At 40.0% G+C, this 26016-nt stretch overlaps 2 protein-coding genes across 2 annotated transcripts in view; both read left to right on the top strand.

Moving 5' to 3' along the window:
* The window catches only part of LOC145985666 (fatty acid synthase-like), an 82839-nt gene extending 61417 nt beyond the window's left edge, over window positions 1-21422 (top strand). The window contains exons 28-34 of the mRNA XM_083119738.1: window positions 4519-4664; window positions 4926-5173; window positions 6979-7459; window positions 8110-8570; window positions 11084-11347; window positions 15073-15315; window positions 21285-21422. Of these exons, the coding sequence (XP_082975864.1) occupies window positions 4519-4664; window positions 4926-5173; window positions 6979-7459; window positions 8110-8570; window positions 11084-11347; window positions 15073-15315; window positions 21285-21422 (1981 nt within the window). The remainder of the gene's footprint in view (window positions 1-4518; window positions 4665-4925; window positions 5174-6978; window positions 7460-8109; window positions 8571-11083; window positions 11348-15072; window positions 15316-21284) is intronic.
* A 3498-nt stretch (window positions 21423-24920) lies between these two features.
* LOC145985675 (TNF receptor-associated factor 4-like) lies at window positions 24921-25298 on the top strand. The gene has a single exon (XM_083119747.1). It carries the CDS (start codon window positions 24921-24923, stop codon window positions 25296-25298), a length of 378 nt encoding a protein of 125 aa, XP_082975873.1.
* Window positions 25299-26016: the final 718 nt, after the last annotated feature.

The following is a 26016-nucleotide window of genomic DNA, read 5'->3' on the forward strand; positions in this document are numbered from 1 at the left end:
CAAACTGACTACACCCTGAAGCCATCTCAGGATAGGGAGAAAGAAAATTCAAACTTTGAAGAAATCCGTTTGAAAGCCGTATACTTTCTTTTCTGTTCAGCTACACCAGACTACAAAATAATGGCCAATGGACCTTCTCCTATTAATCTTGAATTTTTAATCTCTATCTTCGTCTTGGCCTTCCTACAGGTCTCTTACCATCAGGTTTCCCAACAAGAATCCTGTAAACTTCTCTTTCCTCTCCCATTCGTGCAACATGGCCTGCCCAACTAAGTCTTCTTGATTTAAATTATATAGTCCTAAATTATGTAACCTTCTCCCCTTCTCCACTCACCTGTCTCCTCATCCCTTTTAGGTCCAAATATTTTCCTAAGGATCTTATTTTCAAATACTCTCAATTTATGTTCCTCTTTCAATGTATGGGACCAAGTTTCACACCCATATAATACTACAGGCAAAATTACTGTTTTGTATATTTTAACTTAGTTTCTTAGATATTAAACGAGAAGACAAAAGTTTATGAAGAGAGAAGTAACATGCATTTCCTGAATTAAGCCTACTTTTTATTTCCTCTATATTAAAATTTTCATTTGTTAATATTACTCCTAAGTATTTGAATTTGGAAACTGGTTCAAACGAGTTGTTATCAATAATTAGATTTTGATTATTACCTAACACTTGGTTTCGGCCTGTAAGCATATATTTAGTTTTCTCTACGTTAACTTCCAAACCTATCTCTTTAGCAGTTTTGAAAAATATTTTAGCATTATTCTTAAGTCTACATCATCTGCATATGCTAACAACTGAGATAGGATCTCTCAAGAAAGATTACGCTGTTATCCCTAAGGTAACTTATTCTTTCACACCATTTAATTTTAGTCCTTCTTTAGTTTCTTTTACCTTCCTAACAGCATATTCTAAGGCAAAATTAAAGAGCAATGGAGATAATGCATCTCCTTGTTTTAACCCATCATGAATTGTAAATTTGTCAGACATATTAATACCAACACAAATTTTACTATCTGTTTCACTGGTTCATACTTTTATCATACTAACAATATTCTTAGGTATTCCAAACTCTACTAATATATTATATAATTTCTCTCTTTTGACCGAATCATGTGCTTTTTTGAAATCAATGAATAGCTGATGGACATTTTGATTATATTCCCACTTTTTCTCAAGTGTCTGTCTAATGTGAAAAATTTGATCTGTAGTTGATCTGTTACGTTTAAATCCACATTGATAATCACCTATAATTTCATTAGCATATGCGGTTAGTCTTGTTAAAAGAATATTAGATAATATTTTATATGTTTTTGAGAGTAGAGAAATTCCACGGTAATTATTGTAGTTCATTTTATCACATTTTTTAAACACAGGAATAATTAGGGATTCTTTCCGCTGTTGAGGGATTTCTTCTTTATTCCATATTAAACAAATTAATTTATGAATTTGACATATTAACGAATTTCCACCAAATTTAATTAACTCAGCTGGTATTAAATCAATGCCAGGTGCTTTGTTATTCTTTAGCCTTTTAATAGCATCTTTAACTTCAGTCAGATTAGGTTCTGGAACTAAAGGTTCTGCTGTGTGTACTTCATTTACTTCTGATTTTTCTCCTACATAAACATTTATTATCCATCTATTTATAATATCGTTTGGGTCAGCTAGAAAATCACCGTCTTTATCTTTTATCAAGTTTACCTTAGGTTGCCACCCCTTTCTAAATTCATTTACACCTTTATATTAATCTTTGATATTTTTGTTTTTGTTGTTTGTTTCAATTTCGTTAATTTTGCTTTTCAAGTAATCTCTTTTTTTACTTCGAAACGTGCGGTTAACTTCTCGCATTATTCTTGCTTAGATTATAATTGCTTAGATTTGTATCATCAGAGTTATTTAACCACCTAAGTCTAGCCTGATTTCTTATTTCTATTAGATTATGACATTCATTATCAAACCATGGCTTACTTTTTCTTGGTTTATGTTACCCTATACTTTCTTTAGCTGCTGATTCTATTGCATTACGTATGGGCTCCCAATTCTTATTTATCTCTGTTTCATTTATATTTTCATCATCATTTAAATCCTGCAAAACCTCAAATCTATTTGACAGTTTAATTTGGTAATCTTTCTTAATTCTTCAATCAGCAAATTTTCCTGTATTAAATTTTAGAACTTTTAGATTTTGTTGCTTATGATTTATCACTGCGAGTCTTTCTCTTAATTTAGCAAATACTAAATAATGGTCACTGGCACAGTCAACACCTCTATGTGTACGAACGTTAATTATACTAGTATGCCTTCTCTTATCAATGAGAATATGATCTATCTGATTATGAGTTTTACCATCTGGAGAAGACCAGGTATATTTATGGATATCTTTAATGTTTAAAAAGGGCCTCCCCCATGGCGCAGTGGTACTGTCATTGCCTTGTAATCGAGGGGTCCCGGGTTCGGTACCCGGTGGAGGCACAAGTGGTTCGGATCCCACTTTAAACTGTAGGTCCAGTCCCGATTAGCCTTACTGTGCATAAAGTGGACTTAAAACAGCAACTCAAACTCTTTAATGTTTAAAAGTGGTACTTTTCACAATTAAATTCTTTGAGGTTGCAAAAGTAATCAATCTTATAGCAATTGCGGAAGTGAGGATGAATTAGTTGAAAGGACATCTATATCCTCTTCCAGGCTAGAAACTGGTTGTGTTACAAGTAATAAGGATATTTTCATTTGCTTGGATTTGCGCAAGCACCCCTTCATTTTCTTCCGCACCCCCTTCAGCACCCCCCTTTTCAAAACTTATTTTCAACCTAATAAAATGTTATATTACATTATGCTATTAAAACAATTTCGTCACTTTGAGCGTAGAATGTTAGTTATTGAAGCGATACCACCATTATTGTATTCAACAGGTAAACTATTGTTCCTGAAAGAGAAATCGCATTTATTTTCCTGTAGTGGCTGAGATCATACAAATATCGGTGGCTGTTGTATTCATCACAATTGTTGTTAACAATTGTTTGTATTTTTGCTTATTCCGGTGGCGTCTTCGATTATTGCCTACAGCTCAGTGTGATTGTTTCATGTTTTTTTAATTTATTTCTTATTATCTTTCGGCATTGTTGATAAAAAGTATGTAATTTTCCGCCTACTTGTTCTTCTTCTACTCTCAAAATCGGACTGCAACAACATTTTAGTTGGTTTCAGTAAATCATCGGGTTGTGCTCGGAATATTATTTAATACGAGTTGTATCGAGATGGTTGATTTTTACAGTTGTTATTGTTGTTTATGTTTAGGGAAGCAGTGTAATAATTACATGCAACTAACTACATGATTTCGTATTTCTTGTACGTGTTATTTTATCTGCAAATAGCTAGTAGAACTTCAGGTTGCATAGCGATTTTCCTTTATTCAACGCACACAAATTGAACACTCAGCAGTGGTGTCTGATATCTGTGCATCATGAAAAAGTACGAAAATACAAAGAACTGTTTATTAACAAAATGTTAGATGTTTGTAGAAAGGAAGCAAGGTGAATCCAGTTTCTATCTAAATAGTGAGCTCAAGTCTGAACTTGGCACCAACGCCAAAGTATTTTCAATTCAATTTCAATGTTATGATTTGTATAACAACAGGAACAATAATAAAGGTAAAATTTAAGTTCCTGGAAAGATATGAAATCTTACTCTCCCCACCCCACCCCATAGGAAAACTCCTGCTGGCACCCTTACATGCATGTTTGACGTTTTCTATATTTACAACATCGCACCCCTAAATTTCATTCCGCAACCCCCTCAGCACCCCTAGACGAATAATCCTGGCACCGCCGCTGGTTTCAGAATGTGTTGTTATTCCTTTCTTTGTATTACAGAGCACAAATGTCACACTCTCATTTCAAATGCCAAGTGAAGGAAAAATAGAGAAGAGAAAATATCACGCGGATCACATTTAGACGCTACAATTGTATCGCCCCTTAGCCAAGGATTTATACTGAGCCTAAGCCATCATTGTTGGTGAAATGAGTTTGAAACTAACTTACCGTTGACATTTCGTTAATTAGTTCAGTATTGCGTTTCTGGAATTATATAACAACAGTTTTTTGTGATTCACTTATATGACGTTTCTTGCTGTTAACTTCCATCATTTTAATATTAAATTTTAGTGTATATCGCGACATTTTTCATTCTATAATATACATGTATGTAATCTGTTTTGTCAACAAGTAAAGAACGAGAATCTTTACTTCTACAAAAAAAAATATGCCTGGGCAAATACCTATAAATATATTGTCATTTTCTCTAAGAAGTAACTTAAAAAAGTATTATTTACGGAAACTGGAAACAAACATTGATTTTACCTGTCTTTGAAATGACAAAAAGAGTCCCTTGCAAATGTTTGGTTCAGTTAATATGCATGAAGAACATAAATGGCTTCTATTGGCATATTCAAGTCGACGTTAGTATAAAAATCGTACTGCGTCATGAGTGAAGATTCTTCTTTTTTGACAATAGGTACATGACAACTGGGAAGCACATAGGCAAAGTAATTCTGAAGATCAGGGACGAGGAACGAAAGATTACTTGCAAACCAACACCAAGAGTGGTGTCAGCCGTTCCAAGATTCTTCTGTCATCCAGAACAAACTCACATAATTGTTGGTAAGCTATTGTATTTTAAATCTGTTTTACTACTCCTTAAGTTCATTGTATGTGGTCGTTCTACGATTTAGCCTACGACCAGGATTGGCTCCAAGTGCGTTGTAAGTAGGAAATGACATTTCACGGTCAGTTTTACATGTTCATACAGGCTTCAGACGATTCGTGTCTTTATGTTTTCTGGTAGTCTATGAGCTTTAGACCTTACACTGCTGTATATTTGTGCATCGTCTCGGAGAGTATTGCACTGCTTTATATTTTCAGGTGGGCTCGGAGGGTTCGGTCTGGAACTAGCTGATTGGCTGATACTGAGAGGAGCCAAGAAGCTGGTACTTACTTCGAGGACGGGAATCAAAAATGGCTACCAGTCACTATGCATCAAGAGATGGACCGATGCAGGAGTTAAGGTCGTCGTGTCTACAGCAGACGTGACAACAATGGACGGTGCCACAACACTTATCAAAGAAAGCGAAAAACTTGGTCCCATTGGCTCCATATACAACTTGGCGGTGGTAAGATCCTCTGCAGACTATCGTAAATAGATAGCACGGTGGTTACTCTAGTATCACATAATACATAGGATGATTTTTTTTGTAGTGGCAACTATGCTATACCGACGCCGTGCAACGGAGCCAGGCAATGTCGTTTATACCAAAGGTTAGTTACATGCGTACCCTCCCTCAGAGCAAATGAACTCCCGCTTCCCACTCCATTCGCATGCGCAGTGACAACAAGAACAGAGCAGTTGCGAGCGAGCGATCGCGGAGTGCAGTCACGATGCTTACGAAGCAGGAGCAGCGAAGCTGGTTAAAAAATTGAATGTGCTAGAGGTCGCAAAGGACGACAGTGTCACTCACCATGGACTGCAACAGGCTTGCGTTGCATCTGCATTACCGTACCGAACAGTAGCAAGGTGGATAAGAGCCTTCAAAGAAGGACGCGAAAACGTGTCAGACATGCATCGGTCTGGTCATCCCCCGATAAGTAACGAAGACGAGCAAACTGTGTCCGCGTTAGTGGAGACGAATCGGAACTTCACGATTCAGAGACTTCGACCTAATCCCTAAGATGAAGGAACCACTTCGTGGGATTCGCTTCCGAACAGTTCGAGATATTCTTCTGGCAGTAGATCGCTCTCTTCACACTATCAACAGAGTAGGTCGTGCCAACGGCATTCGACGTGTTCCACATCGCTGGCAACACGTTGTACGCAACGCTGGGCAAGGCCTGTAAAACTTAGAAACATGTATGTATGCTACAAAATAAATAGTAGCCACTACTAAAAAATCAGCCCTTGTATATAAAGTTCTAGTTTCGAGACTTTCTTCTTAAGTGTTCAGCCCTGAGAATTGTTTGCTCAAGCTTCTTTCAACACTTGAAAGCTGTACTTGTCTTTCACTCATTATTTCGCTGCTTATTTTGCATTTCGATCTTTCCTTTCTTCTTTGTAACTTGTTTCTCTTGGCTTCGTATTTATAGAAGGGAGTTGCGAGACTTATTTATTCGCACTTCATATTTCCTTCTTCTCTTCTATCTTCTTTGTTCCACGGTTGCTGTGCCTTTGCATTTACCGAAGCACGCTGTGGAACTTGCTTGTATTATGTTCTTCTAGCTTCGTTGCATTTCTTCATTTATTCCTGCCTTCCGCCAATGTCTTTGTTTCTGTGTTGCTTTTGCAATTCACACCTTGAGGAATTTTCTTATCTTCCATCCTGAGTCTGCCAATCTGGTGTTTGTCTTCTATTCATCTTTCAGTTACTCCTTTCATTATACCTCCATGTCTCAGGATATGACCTACCATCCTGCTTCTTCTCTCAGCGATCGATTTCACAGGCTTCTAACATCTTCGTTTGCTCCTCATTCGATTTTCAACATTCTCCTGTAGCACTACATTTCGGAAGCTTCCACTCTATTCCTTTCAGCTTTAGTCACTATCCACGTTTCCCTTCCATATAGTGCTGTGCTCTACACAAATGCCTTTAGGAACCTCCTTACAGCGAAATCTGTATTCCTGAGGTTAGTAATTGTTTCTTCTGGTAAACGCTCTTCCTTGCCTGTGCTTTCTACAGGGTGAGTCAAAACTCCCTTAACACCCCATATAATATGTGAATGAGTTATGCTGGGCACAATTGAGACTATACTGTTTGAAGTTCATTGTACTGGTTTCTTTATTCATCTCCATTGTGTGGCATGATTCGAACGTAAAGTTTATTAAAGACCATCTCTTGCAAAGGGAAGGACTGTACTATTTATAATATTCCTACACGTTCTAAAAATTGTGGGAGATTTAAGCAAATATCGTATTTAAATATTTCAGGTACTGCGCGATTCTATCTTCGAAAACCAAACGGAAGAATCATTTAGTACGTCACTGGGTCCGAAGGCGATAGCAACGAAGCACCTGGACGTGTTGTCCAGGAAGCTATGTTCAGAGCTCCAGGACTTCGTGGTGTTCTCCAGCGTGAGCTGCGGGCGAGGCAACGCAGGACAGAGCAACTACGGGATGGCCAACTCCGTCATGGAGAGGGTCTGCGAGCAGAGAAGGCGGGAGGGCCTCCCGGGGCTTGCCATCCAGTGGGGGGCCGTGGGGGACGTTGGCCTCGTGGCCGAGATGCAGGGGGATAAGGAGATGGACATAGGGGGAACTCTGACCCAGAGGATCTCCTCCTGCCTAGAGGTCCTCGATCGATTCCTAATGCAGCCTCATCCGGTCGTCGCCAGCATGGTCGTCTCTGAAAAGTCTGCAAGAGGGAGATCAGCCGGAGACGATGTTGTCAGTGTGGTTGCAAGCTTGTTGGGTGAGTTGAACAATCATTTCTTTCATATTGTACTATGATATTTGTTATCAAACTATCAAAAAGGTGTTATGGAAAATTGTATTCAAAACTCACCACTTGCCACTTTCCACCCTATGGATAATGACAGACTGTGGATAGCGTCTTATGTTGGAAGACGTTCGACATTTTCGTACCTCAAAGCCTATAACTTCACTCATCCTGCTCTCATTTTAGTCCAAGATTAGTCTCTTCTTTCACATCTTCGATTCCTTCGTATTCCTCCCATCAAGAGATTTAGTTTCTGTTCGAATAGTCTGTTATATTACCTTTTTAAAAAATCCCCGAAATTCTCAAATCATTTTGGGAACTGATACAAGCACTAAATGAAATTCTATCTGTCAACGATGATACTTACGTTAGTTTTTTTTAAATATTTTGCGTCACTTTTCTTTCCCCATAGGCTAATCGTTAAAATGATGATGGCAGATGATTAGATGAAATAAGTTAAGTGGGAATTAATACATAAACACCCTTGTACAGACCTGAACTCTCATCTGAACCCTTCCCTGTTTAGAAGGCATGGGATGTCCAATATTGGCCGACCATCTCTTTTGTGTACCTTTCGTATGTAAATTTCCTTTGGCTACATACTATTTTCTATATATTTCCAGGAATCAAAGATCTGAAGAGAATAACGCCCGACACCACCCTTCCGGAGCTTGGTATGGACTCTTTGATCGGGATGGAAATCAAGCAACTCCTCGAGAGGGAATTCGAGATATTTCTCACGGTCAACGACATGAGGACCATGACGTTCTCTAAGCTATCGGATCTGGCGAAGACCAAGACAACTGACATTATAGCAGCAGCAGAACCAGCGCCGACTATTAAGGAACATGTTCATGAAATCAGAATAACAAAGGACCAGAATCAGAACAAAACGGCACTCGTGGAATTGCCGTCCATGGAGTCTGATGGCCTGAAACCAATATTCTGCGTACCAGGAATCGACGGCCAGTGCGACATACTTGCAAACCTTGCTAAACATTTGAAGAGTCCATTCTACGCTCTGCAGTTTACGAAAAACTGTCCCACTACGAGTATCAAAGAAGCTGCAGCCTATTACGTTAAGGTAAGTCGAAGCAGTGATTAGCATGAGATTTTTTTCTGTTTTCTAAAGCGTTAATTATCAATTATATGATAATTTAAATATGTGTAGTTGCCCAGCATGCTTGAGATAACTGTTGTTAATGTAAAGTTAACTTATTTTTGGAACCACCATGCAAAAGCGAATTCAACTCAGTGACTGGATAGATATAACATTTTTTGTCCAAACTTGTTCAAATTTCTTTTAGATGCCCATAAAGGCTAAAAAAATCAGCAATATTCATATTTTGACATTTCGTATTGATAGTACGAGCCTCCAATAAAAGGAAATGTTTATCCACTCGGTAGGTGTGCAAGTGGCGATCCAAATGTCACCCACCTTCCCATCCACACTTCACTGCATTTTGCAGAGTAGCAAGCTAGACTCTCAGCCATTCTGTGAGGTTTGTGTTCTGTCCATGTGCGTTTCTGGCTGTCCTTTTATCAAATCCATCTTACATCTTCACGATTAGTCAAAAGTGGCAGAAAAGCCAAGTAAAATAAGACATATCAATCCAGAATTATAGATGTTTATTGCAATAGAATACCACACTAGGAAGACGATTACATCTCAAGAACTGAGCAAACAAAGTGGCTCTTCGTAATGTGCTTCAAAGTAATACGAGTTAATTGTTGTCTGGGTGTAAGTGAAAATCTACGGATAAACTGTGTACAGGAGCGTACACGTGTGTCTATGTACGTATTTATATGGAGAGATGTTCAGGCAGGACAACCCACATATTCATAAGCTTGGCGATATTAGACATCTAGTTCACTGCACGTTTTGACACCAGGTGTGGTGCAGGCTCAAGGAAACGACGTTCAACCAAGTAGACGCATAGCGGTGTTCAAGTTCAGATGATTCAACGAATGCCTGTATGCTGCTTTAAACGTTCATTTAATTAGTTAGCACGCACCGCGTGATCATACACAACACACTACACCGCTCCATAACGTGGTGCAAACCTAACCTAACCAAACACTACTTCACACCAAATCAACGAAGTAGACGAGTCGGTGTTGCATCGCGTAACCAACTAGACACGTGAGTGCAGAGAGAGTCAAAAAGTGTAGCGAACTAGACGGGGCTATTGTCGAGGTGACGTAATCAGCAACACGCTCAGGCCGCCTTTAACCTCACCCAGGGTTGCCCCCAAAGTTATTTAAGGCTGTAAGGCTGGGTGAATCCAAGAGCCGTTCCATACAGACACATTTGTGGAAAAATTCCCGTCTGACATCGCCCACTCCGGGCATCGACCCGGGTCTCTCGTGTGACAAGGACGCAGTACCGACTGGACCACCTCGGCTAACCCCAAATGTAAAAAAAAATCTGTGCTGTTGCAGTAGTTTTCGTGGCAATATCGAGAGTTGCAAACACTCAACGGTCGCCGAGGCTTCCATTGAGATAACTGAACTGGTAAATAATGAAATACATAAGACTGACACATTGTTACACGCCCGCCCACATAATTTATAAACTTTAGTGTTCAATATGTTAATTATGCAGGGTGGCGCAATAAGAAAGCATGTTTTTGGAATAAGTGTAACGTCGTCGATTTTCAAGATGCAAGCGTTTTATTAACACCAAAACCATCGTTATGAAATGCAGTTTGGATTGGTATACAGTGATGATTTAAATATGGAAAGATGACGTCATTGTTGCTGCACACATCTGGAGCCTCTCCTCAAAGTTCCGCATTGCCCTTCCCAACATTTCGTCTGGCACAGCTGTAATTCCTTCACGAATGGCAACTTTCAGCTCGTCGACTGAATGAGGTTTTCGACTTGAGGTAATCCCACAGAAAGAAGTCGCAGACAGTCGTGGGGGCCAAGATACATCGCCGAAAACGTGAGCTTACGTGGTGGGGACAGTAACAATAACGTCATCTTTCCGAAAAAATCTTCCATACTTAAGTCATCACTGTATACCTATCCAAACTGCATTTCCTACCGATGGTTTTGGTGTTAAGAAAAAGTTTGTATCTTGAAAATCAACGACGCTACACTTATTCCAAAAACATGCTTTCTTTTTGCGCCACCCTGTATTAAATAAATACTTGTGTCATTGTATGACGTCATAATTTGTTTGACTCAAATTTGTAGTCTCTTTCAATGGTTATTGACTAACGTTAAGATTTTTTAGTTCTGGTTAGCTAGGCGATGTGAATTATTGATTTTGATGTAAGTTAATTTAAAATGAATGATTGAGTTAGTGTACTCAAGCAATATTTTCAAGATTAATAATACAATTTTAACTCGAGCAAGATTTATATTTGTCAATGCAATCTTGTGAAATTAAGTTCAGCAGAAGTTTTATCAATCCTGGCTGCACAAGATTAAGATGTTGTTTATTTTTAAAAAAACTTAAGTGCTTTCCACATCTGAGGTGATCTCATTGTAGGCTGGAATGTCTTGTGTTCTCCGAAAAAGAGCAATAGTAAGTATATCAAGTGAGTGACAAAATTTTACTCAGAAATTGTTAAATTCTTGTTCTTCCAGGAAATCCAAACCATCCAAGATACTGGTCCTTACACGTTGATTGGATACTCGTTCGGAGGAGCGGTGGTTGTTGAGATGGCGCTTCTATTTCAACAGCAGAATGAGCAAGTTGCTTTAATTCTGCTGGACGGGGCACCGGATCTTCTAAAAGAGCTCGCTGAAAGGATATTTCTCAACAATGATCTTCAACTATCGGAAGAAATGTTGCAGATTAACGTTCTCTGTAATATTGCGTCCACCTGTTCCACAGCAAAGACTGAAACTGTAAGTGTTCTTATAGGATCTGTATTTGGATTAATTTGCGTATCTTTTCCGCCCATTAGGCTCTGCCTCTTGGACTTAAACCCAGAACCTATGATGGTGAAATCGTGAGTCGAACCCTCAACGCGCTTTGCAGTGGCACCGCCAAAGGTGGACGGAATATATTTATTTGGACTCTGCGTACTAAGGTTTTAACTCTATCTGTCTGCCTGTCTTTCCACTTCCTTCTATACTGCTTTCTCTCATTTACTTCTTTTCAAATATCGATGCACGCTTTTAGAAGCGATATCGGGCGGGGCCACGCAGAGGGTGTGCGTGGCGATCAGCCAATGGCAGGAGTGCAACGTTGTACAGTGAGGAGACTGCGGCGCGGAAGTTAAAAGCAGTGTTCTGTATTTTTCTTGCGCGCAAGAAGTTTTCATAAAACTCGCCACTTTAAGGTTCATCATAAGATGGGGAAATACATTTTGAACCTGACTGTCCAAGTCCTATGAATTTCCGTCGCCTACAGCCGGAGTTATCGTTCCTTGAAGAAACAAGGGAAACATCACCTTTCATTTCCTTCCGCCTGTTTTTCTCGTTGCCACCGTGTTGACGCAGCTGAGTTGTTTGTTTGTTTGAGTTGGTGTTTTAAGTCCACTTTATGCACAGTAAGGCTAATCGGGACTGGACCTACAGTTTAAAGTGGGATCCGAACCACTTGTGCCTCCACCGGGTATCGAACCCGAGACCCCTTGATTACAAGGCAGCTAAGTTGTTGTGTCTAGGGAAAACTGTGGGTGTTAAATTCGCCCCGATATAAACAATGACCCTTCATTGTTCTGGGCGTTCTCGAACATTGAAAGTCTGGGTCAATTTGAGTTCAGCGTTTTCGTAGCAAGGCCGGTGTAAAATTATTCGCTTATCGTTCACTCGTGCGCCACAAAGAACAGTTTGTGAAAAGATTAAATACAGCCCTTTCGTGCAATAGTGTGTGTTCCGTGTGTTCTTTTTATTTTAAATAATGTCACTTTCAAAACCTAGCACCAGTAGTACAGGCACCAAGGGCGCAAAATCTAATCATTAACCTCCAGGAGAGTGACTCTGAAATTAGTGAAATCAGTGACACGGAGACCGAGGAAGACGACGAGAGCGGTGATGAATAAATACCTTCAAACTTCTTTCAGGTATGGGTTTCTCGTATATGCTACAATGATATGATATTATAATCCTGTGTAGAAATATTCACTATATTATTTCACTGTACTCATATATACTGTGCATGCATTATCAAAATAATGGACACATCGCGAATTTTCTGTCCTTCCCTTGCGCTAGCAGCAGGCGCGGTTGGCCCTATAGCGCACAGGATCAGTGAACCCCCAGTAATATACGATAATCACCTCGAGAATGAACAATGTCTTTAAATTTTCACATTATTTCGCTAAAAATTCTACACAATAAGTCATGTATTTGTGCCCGTAACACGGCGAACTCTCTTGCTGAGAAGAAGAAACCGCGAATCGGCCGCCCTGATACAGACCCTCAGTTGAACCCCCACAGGACAGCTCGTGCCATTGTGAAAGCTTCGTGCGGGAGCAGAAGCGCGAGGAGGGTATAGGACAAAATACATGGGAGATGAGATTCCAGAACCTATGTCTCTACCCAACGGTCATGCGCAGTTCGTTCTCTCGCAGAAGCCGCGGGACAAGGCTCCTTTCTCGCTGCTTCCTCCCTTCCAGTGTTGCTGTGTGCGGTTCAAGTTTGAAGCGCACACATTACATATTCAATCTTCTCTTGTATCATTTTTGCACCGAACTTCTTGGAATAAATGCAAGATTGTGTCAGAGATGGATGAGTGGAAACAAATAGAAGCTGGAATTAGATGCGATGAATTAAAATAAAGGAGATACATTACCAAAATACCTTGTGCATGCATTCAGAGGTTTTTCCTTAAAGGTGGAAACACTTCGGGTTCGCGAAAGAGAAAGAATGGCGCGAAGACGTGACTCGCTGTCGCTCGGTGTCAAACTCTCAAGTTTTTTAGTTTTTGAAGTGCTTGGATACTTGTTGGAAAGTATTAAGTGATGCTGCGAGTGAAACGAGGAATGGACTTTACCTAGGTTATGTCATTTGATGCAGTGTAGGCGTTGCTGTCCGCGCAGGTAAGAAATGACCGATAGAAATGCACATAATTAACGTAAACAAACTTCCTTGTCCACTGAAAAAAAGCGTGTGCTGGTCGACCAGCAGCAAATTTGAACAAACCTGTCGCGTATAAATGAAAGGGTCTCAGGTTCGATTTCTAGTATGCGCATGCCATTAGTTGCCATTTCCCTTTAACAAATGTAGGACCAGTTCTGATTAGTCAGCATGGACGTCCGGAAGGGGAAAAGGGGGCCGCCCCCCCATGGAAATTGAATGTAAACCAAAAATTATATATTACACGCATATAATTTAATTTCAGTCACAGTAATTTTTGGTAATTATTATAAAAGCGTTGCAGTAACTTCAGACTGAAGGAGTGTTTTTTGCTCCTCGTGGGGAAAAAATATATTACTTGCCCCTACTTGAGGACGTCCATGATATTCCAACAAAACTCAACTTTTTTCATAAAGGCACAATTTATTGTAGTTTCAGCCCTAAATTTATTCGCACACCCCTACAACAAAACCTTATACTCCCAGATAAAAAGAATTCTTGACAAAGCTTTTAAACCCTCCCCCATCCTTTTGTTGGGCGAAGGAAGTATATTTTGCGGAAAGTGAATATATGTCACATCACTTCAGTGAACCCCCGGGTAAATAATGCACGAGCCGCGCCTGGCTAGCAGTTAGTTTGACAACAGCGCAGTAGCACTGGCTTTGTATTGGCCGAACTCACGTTCCTTCTAAAAGCGTGCGCCGTATAAATCTAATTATTCCTGTTAATCCTTGTTCATTTTCCATCGTCTGCTTCACTATCACCTGCTATCAGGGTGGATAAAATCATGATTTTTTTTTCAATTTAAATCTGATTTATCTTATTTAAATCGATTTTTTTAATTCTTTTTTAAAGAAACCACTCTTAAAATTGCTTCTATATGTTTTCCAAAGAAAGGCTTTTTCTGTAAACGGCCCTGTAAAGAGTGTGTTAATGAAACTATGATTATTCAGTAACTTTTCTTCCAGTGAAAATAAAACATTCTGGATGTAATCTATAATTGTAACTTTAAATATTTTTATAGTCTTTGTAGCTGAAGTTTGGCAACTTTTTAATGATAGTTTGCAAAATATCAGCTACCATGTTTATTTACAGTTTAATGAAAATGACACTATTTACGTTTAACATGATTAGTATTATTAGTATTTTGTATATTTTTCTACACAAAATGTTTGCTATTTTTGTCCATAAAAATTATTGAATTTTAAATCAAGTGTGTTTACAGTTTACATAATACATGTATGAGCTTCACACCATCGGTACATATATTTTGTTTCTTTTCTTCTTCTTTCTTAGAGCCTAATAAACACCATTAAATGATTACAAGATTAATGCACTTTCACGGAAAATGATTCTGATATCAACAAAATCCTTATGTACATTACTCTATAAATTATTTATTTAAAGTGATTTAAATTCAGTGATTTTTTTTTAAAAAAAAATCAATTTTTTTCCTTGCCATTACGTATTTGGTGAAAATTTTTCAAGCGGTTTGGAATTTACAGCACCACATTTTAAGGCAAATAAACGTTTATCGATCGTTTCAGGTGAAGAAGCAGTTACTTGCATTGCCAGACTGGGAGAAGCGTGTCAGTTGGTTTGCCGATGTCACCGCCGAACTAGGCACCTTGAGCAGGGAAGATGCCACTACGGCAATTCAAGCAATGTACGAGAAAATCAGAGCGATCTTGAATTACGAAGTGACCTCGAAGCTTCATGGACATGTGTTGTTAATAAAGCCATCTGAGAACACCATGCACATGGAAGATGATTTACATGGCCTCAATAAAGTAAGTGAAAATACATAACCAAAGTGATCAGGTGATGTCCCAACTCAGGACGTCCCAAATTCAGGAACTATGGCGAAAGGCTCCAATTGAGGAACTGATATTTTCATGTGGAATGTTTGAAGTGGTATGTTCCTAACTCGGAAGCCGCTGCCTCGCGATGGAAGGGGGAGATATAAGGACCGGTTCTTGAGAGGTCTTATCGTCACTGCAGGTTCTCCTGGGATAATAAACCTTTTCGAGCAGGCCTCATCTCCAGGAAGCTATCAACTCGGGGCAAGCCCCGGCACTTAACGACCTGTTGGGTGAAATGAGTCATGGCAAAGGTTTTGCTTGTAGGTTAGATTAGGTTAGCAGTAACACAGGTGTGTGTAATTTCAACTATTTCAAATGCCAATTTATCCTCCCCGAGGCAATTAGTAGGACGTCCTGATTTGGGAAGACATTTCATTGAAATATCCAAATGGTATAGACCAGTTTCTCAAATAGCACTGTTTTCCTTGGAATTTCCATAGTTCCTGGGTTGAAAAGTCCTGAATCGGGAATAAATCAGTGTCAAGTGAAATCCTGCACTTCAAATGCCTCCCCCAAGTTCCCTATATACGCCTACACAGGGAAATCTCTTCTTTGTTTCATAATTACAGTCAATTTTTGAGTTCAGCTGTGAATCTGGATCGAACTGTTCCGATCCTCTTCATTCAGGAAATCCGTTATGAATGGTCGGGCACGGCACTGCACGCATCGGCTCGGCTCGGCACCTCACGGGTAGTGTTGCCCACGGGACGAGACGGGACAGGCTTTTAAAAATTCGAGACGAGATTGATCATGTGTCCCGAGACCAACGAATATTTTCGAGGCGAGACAGCATTTCACAGCATTTCCACGAGACGAGACAGGCCAAAGTCTCGTCTCGTGGGCAATACTACTCACGAGCGGGTACGATTCACGCATCGCATGGAGAACGAAAGCAGGCTGCATGCTTTTCACTCTCTGTGGGATCCACGTGCTTCAACTGGCGTCGTGGGCTCACCTGAGTGGAAATGCACGGTTCGTACGAGATTTTGAGCGTGGGCTCACTGTAAGGGGATCATTTGACAATAACTGAAGAGGCGGTTCAAAATTATCAATAAAACATATATAATTCGATTCAGCGTAAAAAGGCCTTTGGAACGAATATTTCGAGCCCCTTTCCAGCATAAGAGAAAGTATTGTACAAATGACACAAGTAATGCGTTAAGAAGTATAACTCTCTGCCCACACATACGAGATTCTAGTAATCCTGAATGACGTCGTGCCACAATCTGATTGGCTGACAAGCCCGAGGTCTAGTCTTGAAATAGACCCTGGTGGGCAGACATGCTTAAAAAAAACCACATACATTTGCAGTAGAGTCGAGCCAGGAACTGGTGTGCAATCACAGGGCTGAGCGGTTATTTTGACAAAATCCTGTTTCCCTAATGGCTGCTTCGGCGAGGACGGTTTGAAATGTTGCCGCTTTTCGCCCAAAGAGGGGGGCAGCGGTTGGGCTAATAGGCTGTTTGACCGCAAGTTCCTTCGCAGGTAAACCCGGCAACAGAGGGTCACTGCCAGAAAGGCGGGTCCCGCGAGGGGTGATACTGTGATTTTACTCTAGTATCAACACGTGAATGGTGGGTACATTTTTTTGATTTCAGATGCCATTGATTGGTGTTCACAATGGTTTATATTTGCCTTTTTTTAATCAGTCAACTTTTGAATTACTTTAGGCACGTCCACTTCTAAATTCATATGATTCATTGATTTATTTAGCATATTTAACGTCCCATTTCTGCAACGTTTGCATAATCGCTACAATATATCCATGTAATTGTATCTTCGTTCAGTTAGTGGAGATTTATTTTATTTGCGTCCCAAAATTTCGAGACTCTCACCACTCAGCCTACACCTTTCTAAGTTGTACCAGATATTTAAAATCGTGGTAAAGAGGATCTACTACAGAAGTATGTGGAGCAACGAAGTGCAACGTTAGAGAAAGAAAGAAAGCGAGTGAGCGAGCAAAGCAAAGCAGTGTGAGCTGCTGCAAACTGCTGGTACCTGTAGTCGCGTTACTCCCTCCATGCAGTCCCTCCTCTTCTCACGCGTTCATTTCTGGCGCTTCCTCCACAGACCCTGTATAGAAAAGTTGACACAGAAATTGAAGCAAAGTTTAGGTTTGATGAGACAATAGTTACGTATTTAAACTGTACAAAGAAATAATGGTATTAGTTCAGGCAGCTTGTAACAATCTTCTTTCGGTTATTATGATAGTCAAGGAGCTAACATCTGTAGGGCCTCTAAAACCGAAATTGGCACAACCCACACTACATCTAAGGTTTGACACCACAGTTTGGTAGAATGGGTTATATATGAACACCCTAGGTAGTATGTCACGTCAAATTGTGGTATCATTAATTTTATGGACGCCATTTTGTGTTGTGATCACGGGACTTAAGTCACGTTCGGATATGCATAACTCCGGTTAGAATGGACCGATTTAAATAATATTGACACCAAATGGAAGATAATGAAATGCTCTACAGAAAAGGTTTTATTCAAATCCTATGTAGATGTGTTGGTTTTGTTGTAAATATAGATTTTAGCAACACATTCAATAATAAGAATTACAATTATATGACTTTCTAACCTCAGCCTTTTGTTTTCAGCGTTCCTGAATTGTTGAAGTGACAGCTATCAAAATCAAATTGGACACGTTAGAAGCAGATGAGCCAACTGTAAGTCTTGTACCACCCTCTGCAAAACGGAAGAAATAGCTATACAAATTTTGATCAGTGCATCATATGCCAGACAAATAGTGATGAACGTTTACGAAAACCACGAGACAGTTCTTTGAAAATTCTGAAGTCTGCTTTGGAATTACGTCACGATGAAGCTTATCAGCGCTTAAAACCGCACCTACACCAACTCTCTGACCTTAGCATTCAATGGCATTCAACATGCTATGAATCATGCACTAGCAAACATAACCTAAGTTTGATTACACGACGACAATCACCTGCTAAATCACAGGTAGATGCAGATGATGCTAGTGTTAGTGGATATAGTCAGTCGTTGATGGTCTACCGATCTCAAGTAACAGGCACCGACTGGTCGAAGTGTTTGTTTTGCAAGAAGAAAACTCACAAGAAGATTAAGGAATTGGTAATTGCTAGTACATTTAAAGCCGGCAATGCAATCTACCATGCCGCTGATTAACAAGGAGATGAAGAGATGCTGTTACTGCTTCATGGAGTTAACAAAGATTTAGTAGCTGCAGAAACGAAGTATCACAAAGCATGCTATTCTTCATATGTCAGCAAGACAAATCTTCAGTTTACTGGATTCAAAGAGGGATCACTGGAATCGACGTATGCTTCAGCCTTATCTGCTCAGATAACAACGGATATTTTAGCCGGAAAGGCCTTCAGTTTGGATGTGTTACTAAGAATTCACAAGGAACGTTTAGAACAAAACGGTGTGCACTCTCAATCATACGTGAGGCAGAAGCTGAAACTTCGACTGAACAAGTACTTTGGTGAGGGGATTGTTTGGCATCAACCATATGACCGCTCCCAGGCTGAGTTTTTGTACTGTAGTTCTATCTCTGTTCATGATGTTCTTAATGCAGCTCACAAAAAGGCATCAAAGACAAATACAGAAAGGTCCATTTACCAACCTGAAGAAGCAGCAAACCAACACAGAGACGAGCGTAAGAGACTACTGCATATAACAGCTACAATGATAAGAGCGGATATTGATGCTAGCAAAGGCATAAGTATTAAGCCACCGGATGTTACTGAGCTGACACTGGCAACTTCAAAGTCTCTCGTACCGAATAGCTTGTACTGGCTGTTGCGTTTGATCGTTTCTAACCCTGAGAGTGAATATGACGAGTCTTCTCCACAATGTAGAAACTAGGCAGATGAAAGGCGAATTCTCATGTTAGCCCAGGATGTTGTTCATTGTGACTCTCGTGGTCGCATTAAAATGCCTAAGCATGTAAGTCTGGCAGTGTTAGTTCGCCATCTAACAGGTTCAAAACAGCTTGTAACTATTCTGAATATAATGGGTCACTGCGTCTCATATGATGAAGTGCAAGTTATAGATACCAACCAGCCTTGCAAAGGAAATCCTAGCTAAATCTGAGCAAACAGATGTGGTTGTTCCAAGTAACATCTGCCCAGGTTCCTTTGTACAAGTAGAAGCTAACAATAATGACATCAATGAGGAAACTCTAAACGGAATGAGCACAACTCATGCCACCACGTTAGTAGTGTACCAGAGAGGTAACTTCGGTCCAGTACCACAGCAAACAGTTCATGCTGATCACACAAAGAGACAACGATCTGTTGAATCAAGAGGTCGTTGCCAGGCCTTTCTGAACTTCAGTTCTTCTGGGAGGCGACCCACTACTATGAAGGGAAAATCTTGGATGAATGGCTTTTTCCTAGGAACCAACAACATTCATACCCTGCATAGATGGATCTCGCTTGGGCACTGGTTCGTCTATGTCCAACTACATTAATCGAGGTTGAAATAACTCCACCAAGTCCAAGTGCACAAATAACGCCAAGTTGGAGTGGCTTTAACGCTATTGTTCATACCTCCACACCCGACCCCACCAAGGTTGGTTTCTGCCCTATGTTACAAGGATCGCCAACGGAATACAGTACAGTTTATACTGTCGTGAAGAATGTTGTAGCTATGATGAGCAGTCTACGGCACAAGGATAGTGCTATAACTTTTGACCTTGCTATCTACGTGAAGGCCAAAGAAATTTAATGGCGACGACCGGAAAAATTTGAAAGTTTTGTGATTCGCTTGGGTGGTTTTCACATAGTTCTAAATTGCCTATCCCTAATGGAAAAGAAGTATAGTGGCTCAGGGTTGGAAGATCTACTAATTGAATCTGGAGTTTATGGCAGCAGTTCAGCTTCCTTGCTTCTACAAGGAAAGTCTTACAATCGTGGAGTGAGGGCACACAAACTAATTATGGAGGCTTTCTATCGCCACCAGTGGGCAGAGTTTGCGAAATGGTTGCTAAAAGCTGATAAGCTTCATCGTGACGTAATTCCAAAGCAGACTTTTCAAAGAACTGTCTCGTGGTTTTCGTAAACGTTCATCACTATTCGTCTGGCATATGATGCACTGATCAAAATTTGTATAGCTATTTCTTCCGTTTTGCAGAGGGTGGTACAAGACTTACAGTTGGCTCATCTGCTTCTAACGTGTCCATTTTGATTTTGATAGCTGTCACTTCAACAATTCAGGAACGCTGAAAACAAAAGGCTGAGGTTTGAAAGTCATATAACTGTAATTCTTATTATTGAATATGTTGCTAAAATCTATATTTACAACAAAACCAACGCATCTACATAGAATGTGAATATACAATTTTCTGTAGAGCATTTCATTACCTTTCATTTGGTGTCAATATTATTTAAATCGGTCCATTCTAACCGGAGTTATGCATATTTTAAGCCGAACGTGACCGAAACGTGATCACAACCCAAAATGGCGTCCATCAAATTAATGATACCACAATTTGACGTGACATACTACCTAGGGTGTTTATATATAACCCATTCTACCAAACTGTGGTGTCAAACCTTAGATGTAGCGCCGGTTGAGCGAAACTTTTTTTTTTCCAGATATTAGCTCCTTGACTATGACTGGTAAAGTTCGCGTATCATATTTCAAATGAAATGCTGATATTTGAGTTTGAAATATCCACGTAGTTATCTATAACTTTGTATCTGGAGCGTGCAAGTACATTTTCAACGTAAAATATTAAATTTAGCTCCAAAATGTTTGCAAATTTGACCTTGATGTACAATTTTAAGACAAAGGTGCAGAAAATTTGCCCCGTGAGTTGAGGAGAGGAAACTTTAAACCCAGTGAACTGGAAATATTCGTTTATTGTAGTATGAATATTAATTTTGAATCTATCATTTCAGATTTGTAAAAGAAAGCCTTCAATTTACATAGCCGAAGGTAACCATAGGACAATCTTGGACAACAAAAAAATTACTGAAGTCATAAACAATACCGTGGACATATGGCACATGGAAGATAAGATGGGCACGATAGCATAACTTATTCGTCTGTGGGGTGAATTACCCTTCTTTGTCTAGTAACACACAAATGTATCATTATTTCTAATAAACAAATTTGCAAGTAACAGCCTGCTTTTTTAAAAAAGAATTCTTTATTGAAATAACGGGTTAAAATTAATGTGTATATCAGCATATGTGGCTCTTTTGGAATTGATTTTGAGCATATCCACTATGAAAGGGTGTAAGGAGTGACCCTTTCCGAAGACATCCAAGTGTCAGTCTCTTTCACGTAGTACACTCTGGGCTGTATTTTGCAGATTACCGAGGCTCTGGCGTCTTACTCGCAGCCGGTATAATCTCCTGCAGAGCATGTGTTGTGTGTTGTCCATATGCGCTTGTGACTGTCTTTTCATGAATTTCATGATATCATCATTCATCCCCATCTTCGTGATTAGCCACAAGTGGCAGAAAAGCGAAGTAAAATAAAAAAAATGAATCAATCAACCTTCCATAATCACGCCTAATATTTCAAAAGTATGTATTGCCTAAATGAAGCGCAAGTGACGTCCTAACAGTCGTGTGGTATTCGTTTCATAAAGTACACATATGCAATCGACACAGGGTGGCAAAAGTGTTAGCACTACGCCGTAGCAGCGCGTAGTTGCGATGTAAGAACTCCCTGAGCACAGTCACGTAAGCGAGATGGGTGTTGGAAAAGTGACCGCGGAGTCCATGAAAAGAGTTGCTCTTGCATATCTTTTCTGATTGAGTTCAAGTTAAATGCAAAGGAACCCGTTTCTTATGTCTTGTTTCCAAGATAGCTCGAATAATTTAAGTTCACCCTGAAAAAACCTTTAATTCTTAAAAATAACGAAACGATTTTATCTACGTATAACTTCCTGAAAACTATTTTGCAGGCGACTACAAAAAAGAAAAGCTTCCTCCTAGGAGATGCATCTTCCACCGAATGTTCCAGATCGAAGCCCTGGTTTGGACATGAGTGTTTCTTTGGAGTGACTCTTCATCAATTTCACCTAATCATTATTCATTCTCATCGTCGCGACTACCCTCAAGATGGAGAAAAAACGACGTAAAGTAAGAAAAAATACAAATTCACAGATATAAATAAAGGGAAGTTACGTTACAGTCTCAATGTGACAAATATGCTTTGTGAGCAGTTATAGGAAATTATATTCTACGTATAAATGCCCTTGACATTTGTGGTGCATTAGTTCAATGCGATGCATTTAGGCCTCAATCAATTACCATCACGTATTCTGTTATGCTTTTTACATTGCCTGTTGCATGATACAGGGTTTCAGACATAGCTTGAAGACATTGGTGGAACGGTTCTAATACGTATCCTGTGTTGCCACATGCCACTATCGATTTCTTACAATGAAATCCGCACTTGGTTTAGAGCTATTGCTCCTACTTGTTATCTTTTTGAACGTTTCTCGGTGCAAGATATGCCTACAACTGTGTCGTGTCTGTTTTGTGCAGGGGAACATTGACAGCCTTCATTGTAAGAGCAAAGAGATTCAATGTGCGATGGTTGTGGTCTAAAAATTACGCTGAAAGTTCTCAAGCTTTATATAAACGAGTAGTGTGATCAGTTATCCACATACCATAATTTACCATAATACGCACTCCAAATTTCTCGAAAAAGCGAGATATACGGTCATTTTGGCGCTAAATTTACGCTCATATTCCCTAAAGACGACCTTGGACTCCTACAGTTCTGGTTCAAGTCCTGAGTGCGAGAGCGTGAACTGGTTTGCGAGGAGCTGTTTGAGCCACAGGAAATAGGGAATGGAGGTACAGAGTGGAAAGTGGTCATTCTACAGTGCGTCCATTTCGATCTGCAGCCGAGAGATCGGGACAAACGTGGCGGGCGGCGCTGACGGAGATGCCGACATTTGAGGCCTGTAATGCCCGCTTATTTGTGTGGACATCTTGCAAAACGAGCACTAACCTGTGTTATAACACGCAAAAGTTCTTCTGTAATTCTTCCAAGTTCCACCCTTATATACACAAATAAATATGCTTTAGAAATTATATTAAGAGCCACAGATAATACTCTGTAAAACATTTTAATCATAGTTTTGACCAGTAACGTCCTGCTTAAGTTTATATCCTTGAAAGAGTTTTGTGTCGATGGGGATCGTTTGGAGGTTTCGAATGTGCAACACTGTATCAAGATTACGCTGCAGACGAACCGTTAAAAGCTAATGGTGTTCGTGAGCTTCCTTGCAATCCGAAATCTCCTAGTTCAAGTTTTTTGTTCCTTCGCGACTACAGAGCTGTGAATATAGTGGCAGGCAGATGTAAACCAAGAGCGTGTTAATTTCGTACTGTGCGTAAGAGTGTTATTCTTGGTTACTTGCCGTTACTTGTTTGTGTTATTGCAGTGTGTATGTGTGTTGTGTCAGTCAGACGATTGGAATGCCAGCCGCAAGGTTCACGTTAGAACAAAGAATTTTTATGTATGACACTTACGTGAAAACAGACTCGTGTCGAGACGTGTGTAGGCAATTTGTACAGAAATTCCCAGGCGTGTAGGTGGACATCACTTTGAACAACTCTTATAACACAGGTTAGTGCTAGTTTTGCAATATTTATATAAATGTCTGCATATGTCCATAAAAATATGCGGGCATTACAGGCCGCAAATGTCGGCACCTCCGTTAGCGCCGCCCGCCACGTTTCTCCCGATCTCTCGGCTGCAGATCGAAATGGACGCACGGTAGTTTACTTGAGGTCGTCGTTAGAATTGGCTTCCAGCTGTCGCCATTCTCGTGCGCTCCTGCGGACACACAGTGAGGAAAGCATATATTGACGAGATTCCTTTAAAGTGCAAAGTTCCTATTTAATCCTATGTTGTGATAAGTGAGAGAGTGTGAAGAGATGGCTTCCCATCCCAATGAGAAGCGTGATATTTGCCACACACCGTGTGTTTTCTGTGATGCTGAAGTAGAAGATAACTTGACATCAGCGCATCATGGTATCTGCACAGCTTTTCCCGTCCGGTGCGGGAATAACTGTGACGATAAATTACCAAGGAAGAAAATTTCCAGTCACATGATGGAGGAATGCCCAGGAGAATGGTGGCATGCCAACACTGCACGACACAAAACGAGGCTAGGCTCCTGACGAGGCATCAGTCGGTGTGCGATAAGTTTCCTGTGGCCTGCAAGGAGAACTGCGGCGCCACTATCAAACGAGAGAACCTTTCGAAGCATTTGGACGAATAATGTAAGAAGCTATACAGCCCCTGCACATACGAGAAGATGGCATACAAGTTTGAAGGTTGCCCAGCTGATCTACGAAAGCATCTGGATGAGAACAGTGCTTTGCATATGAAACTTATGAACAGCCAAATAGAGGAACTGGAAAACAAGGTGAAAAGTCTGCAGTCAACAGTGAATGTCCTTCAACGTGATTGTACCTGCGAATATGGTGTTCATGTATGGAAGATCCCTAATACTCGTATTAATGCAAGAATACGCGAAGCAAAAAAAAGGATTCAATCTATGCATGTTCGGCGCACCTTTCTTCAGCAGCAAGTATGGTTACAAGCTACGTATTACTCTATATCCTAACGGGACTAACGACGACTGCAGTGGCTACTTGGGGGTGTTCATTCAAGTTATGCCGGGAGAGTTCGACTCCATATTGGAATGGCCCTTCCAGAAATCTCTGTACTTGTCATTGATTGATCAGAATGGGGAGGAGAAGGAAAATATTGAAAAGCACTTCAGTTTTCCTGATGGCGAGAGCAAAGATACACCTTCAAAGAAAGCCTTCAAAACTGAATGCGGCTTTCCTAAATTTGTATCACATGCTAATTTGATGAAGCGATCATATATTGTCAGTGAGGCAATTTTCCTGGAAGTCCGTGTCTCATTCAAGTGAACCTACCGGCTACCCCCAAAACGAAGAAATTTTAATATGTACTGATGATGACCAATCACCTTCATCCCCCCCCCCCTCTCCTAGCACAAGTTCTCCAAGTGGGTATACATTACATGCACATAAATTATCGTTTCTATCAATCTTGTTCACCCAAAATATATTTGAACTGGAATACAATTATACTTAAGACGCTTGGTACTACTTGTTAGCCATGTTGTAGAACTTTCTACACATAACACTTTGTGATTATAAGCTGTTTGTAATTTAACAATTAATTTCAAGAAGCTTGCAACAAGGTTTCCTTGCCTAAAATAACACTAGAAAAGTTAACCACAGTGTGTGTGTGACGAGCACGAAATAAATGTTACCAACTGTCGATACTCTGCACTAAGTTTATTTTAAAGTTGTCAAAATGGAGTGCATATATCCTGCACTCAAAACTTGCTTGCAAGGGGCAGGAATCCTTCAATGAGAGACGGTATGTAGGTTATTGTCACCCTTTCCAGGAGTGAAATCATCCCATACTATGACAATAGAATATTCACCTGCGAAGCACAATGTTTTACCTAGCACTAAGCCGCAAATACAAAACTTAAAGGGGAAATGTTTGTGTTTGATCATACAACAAGAAAACTTTCCTATTTGAAATTCATCTGTGCAAACCACCATAGGTAAATGAACAGTACGTATTATCTTTATGGTTAAGAAGTATCACGTT

The sequence above is a fragment of the Lepisma saccharinum genome, chromosome 1, assembly GCF_977018435.1.
Source record: "Lepisma saccharinum chromosome 1, izLepSacc3.1, whole genome shotgun sequence".
NCBI lineage: Eukaryota > Metazoa > Arthropoda > Insecta > Zygentoma > Lepismatidae > Lepisma > Lepisma saccharinum.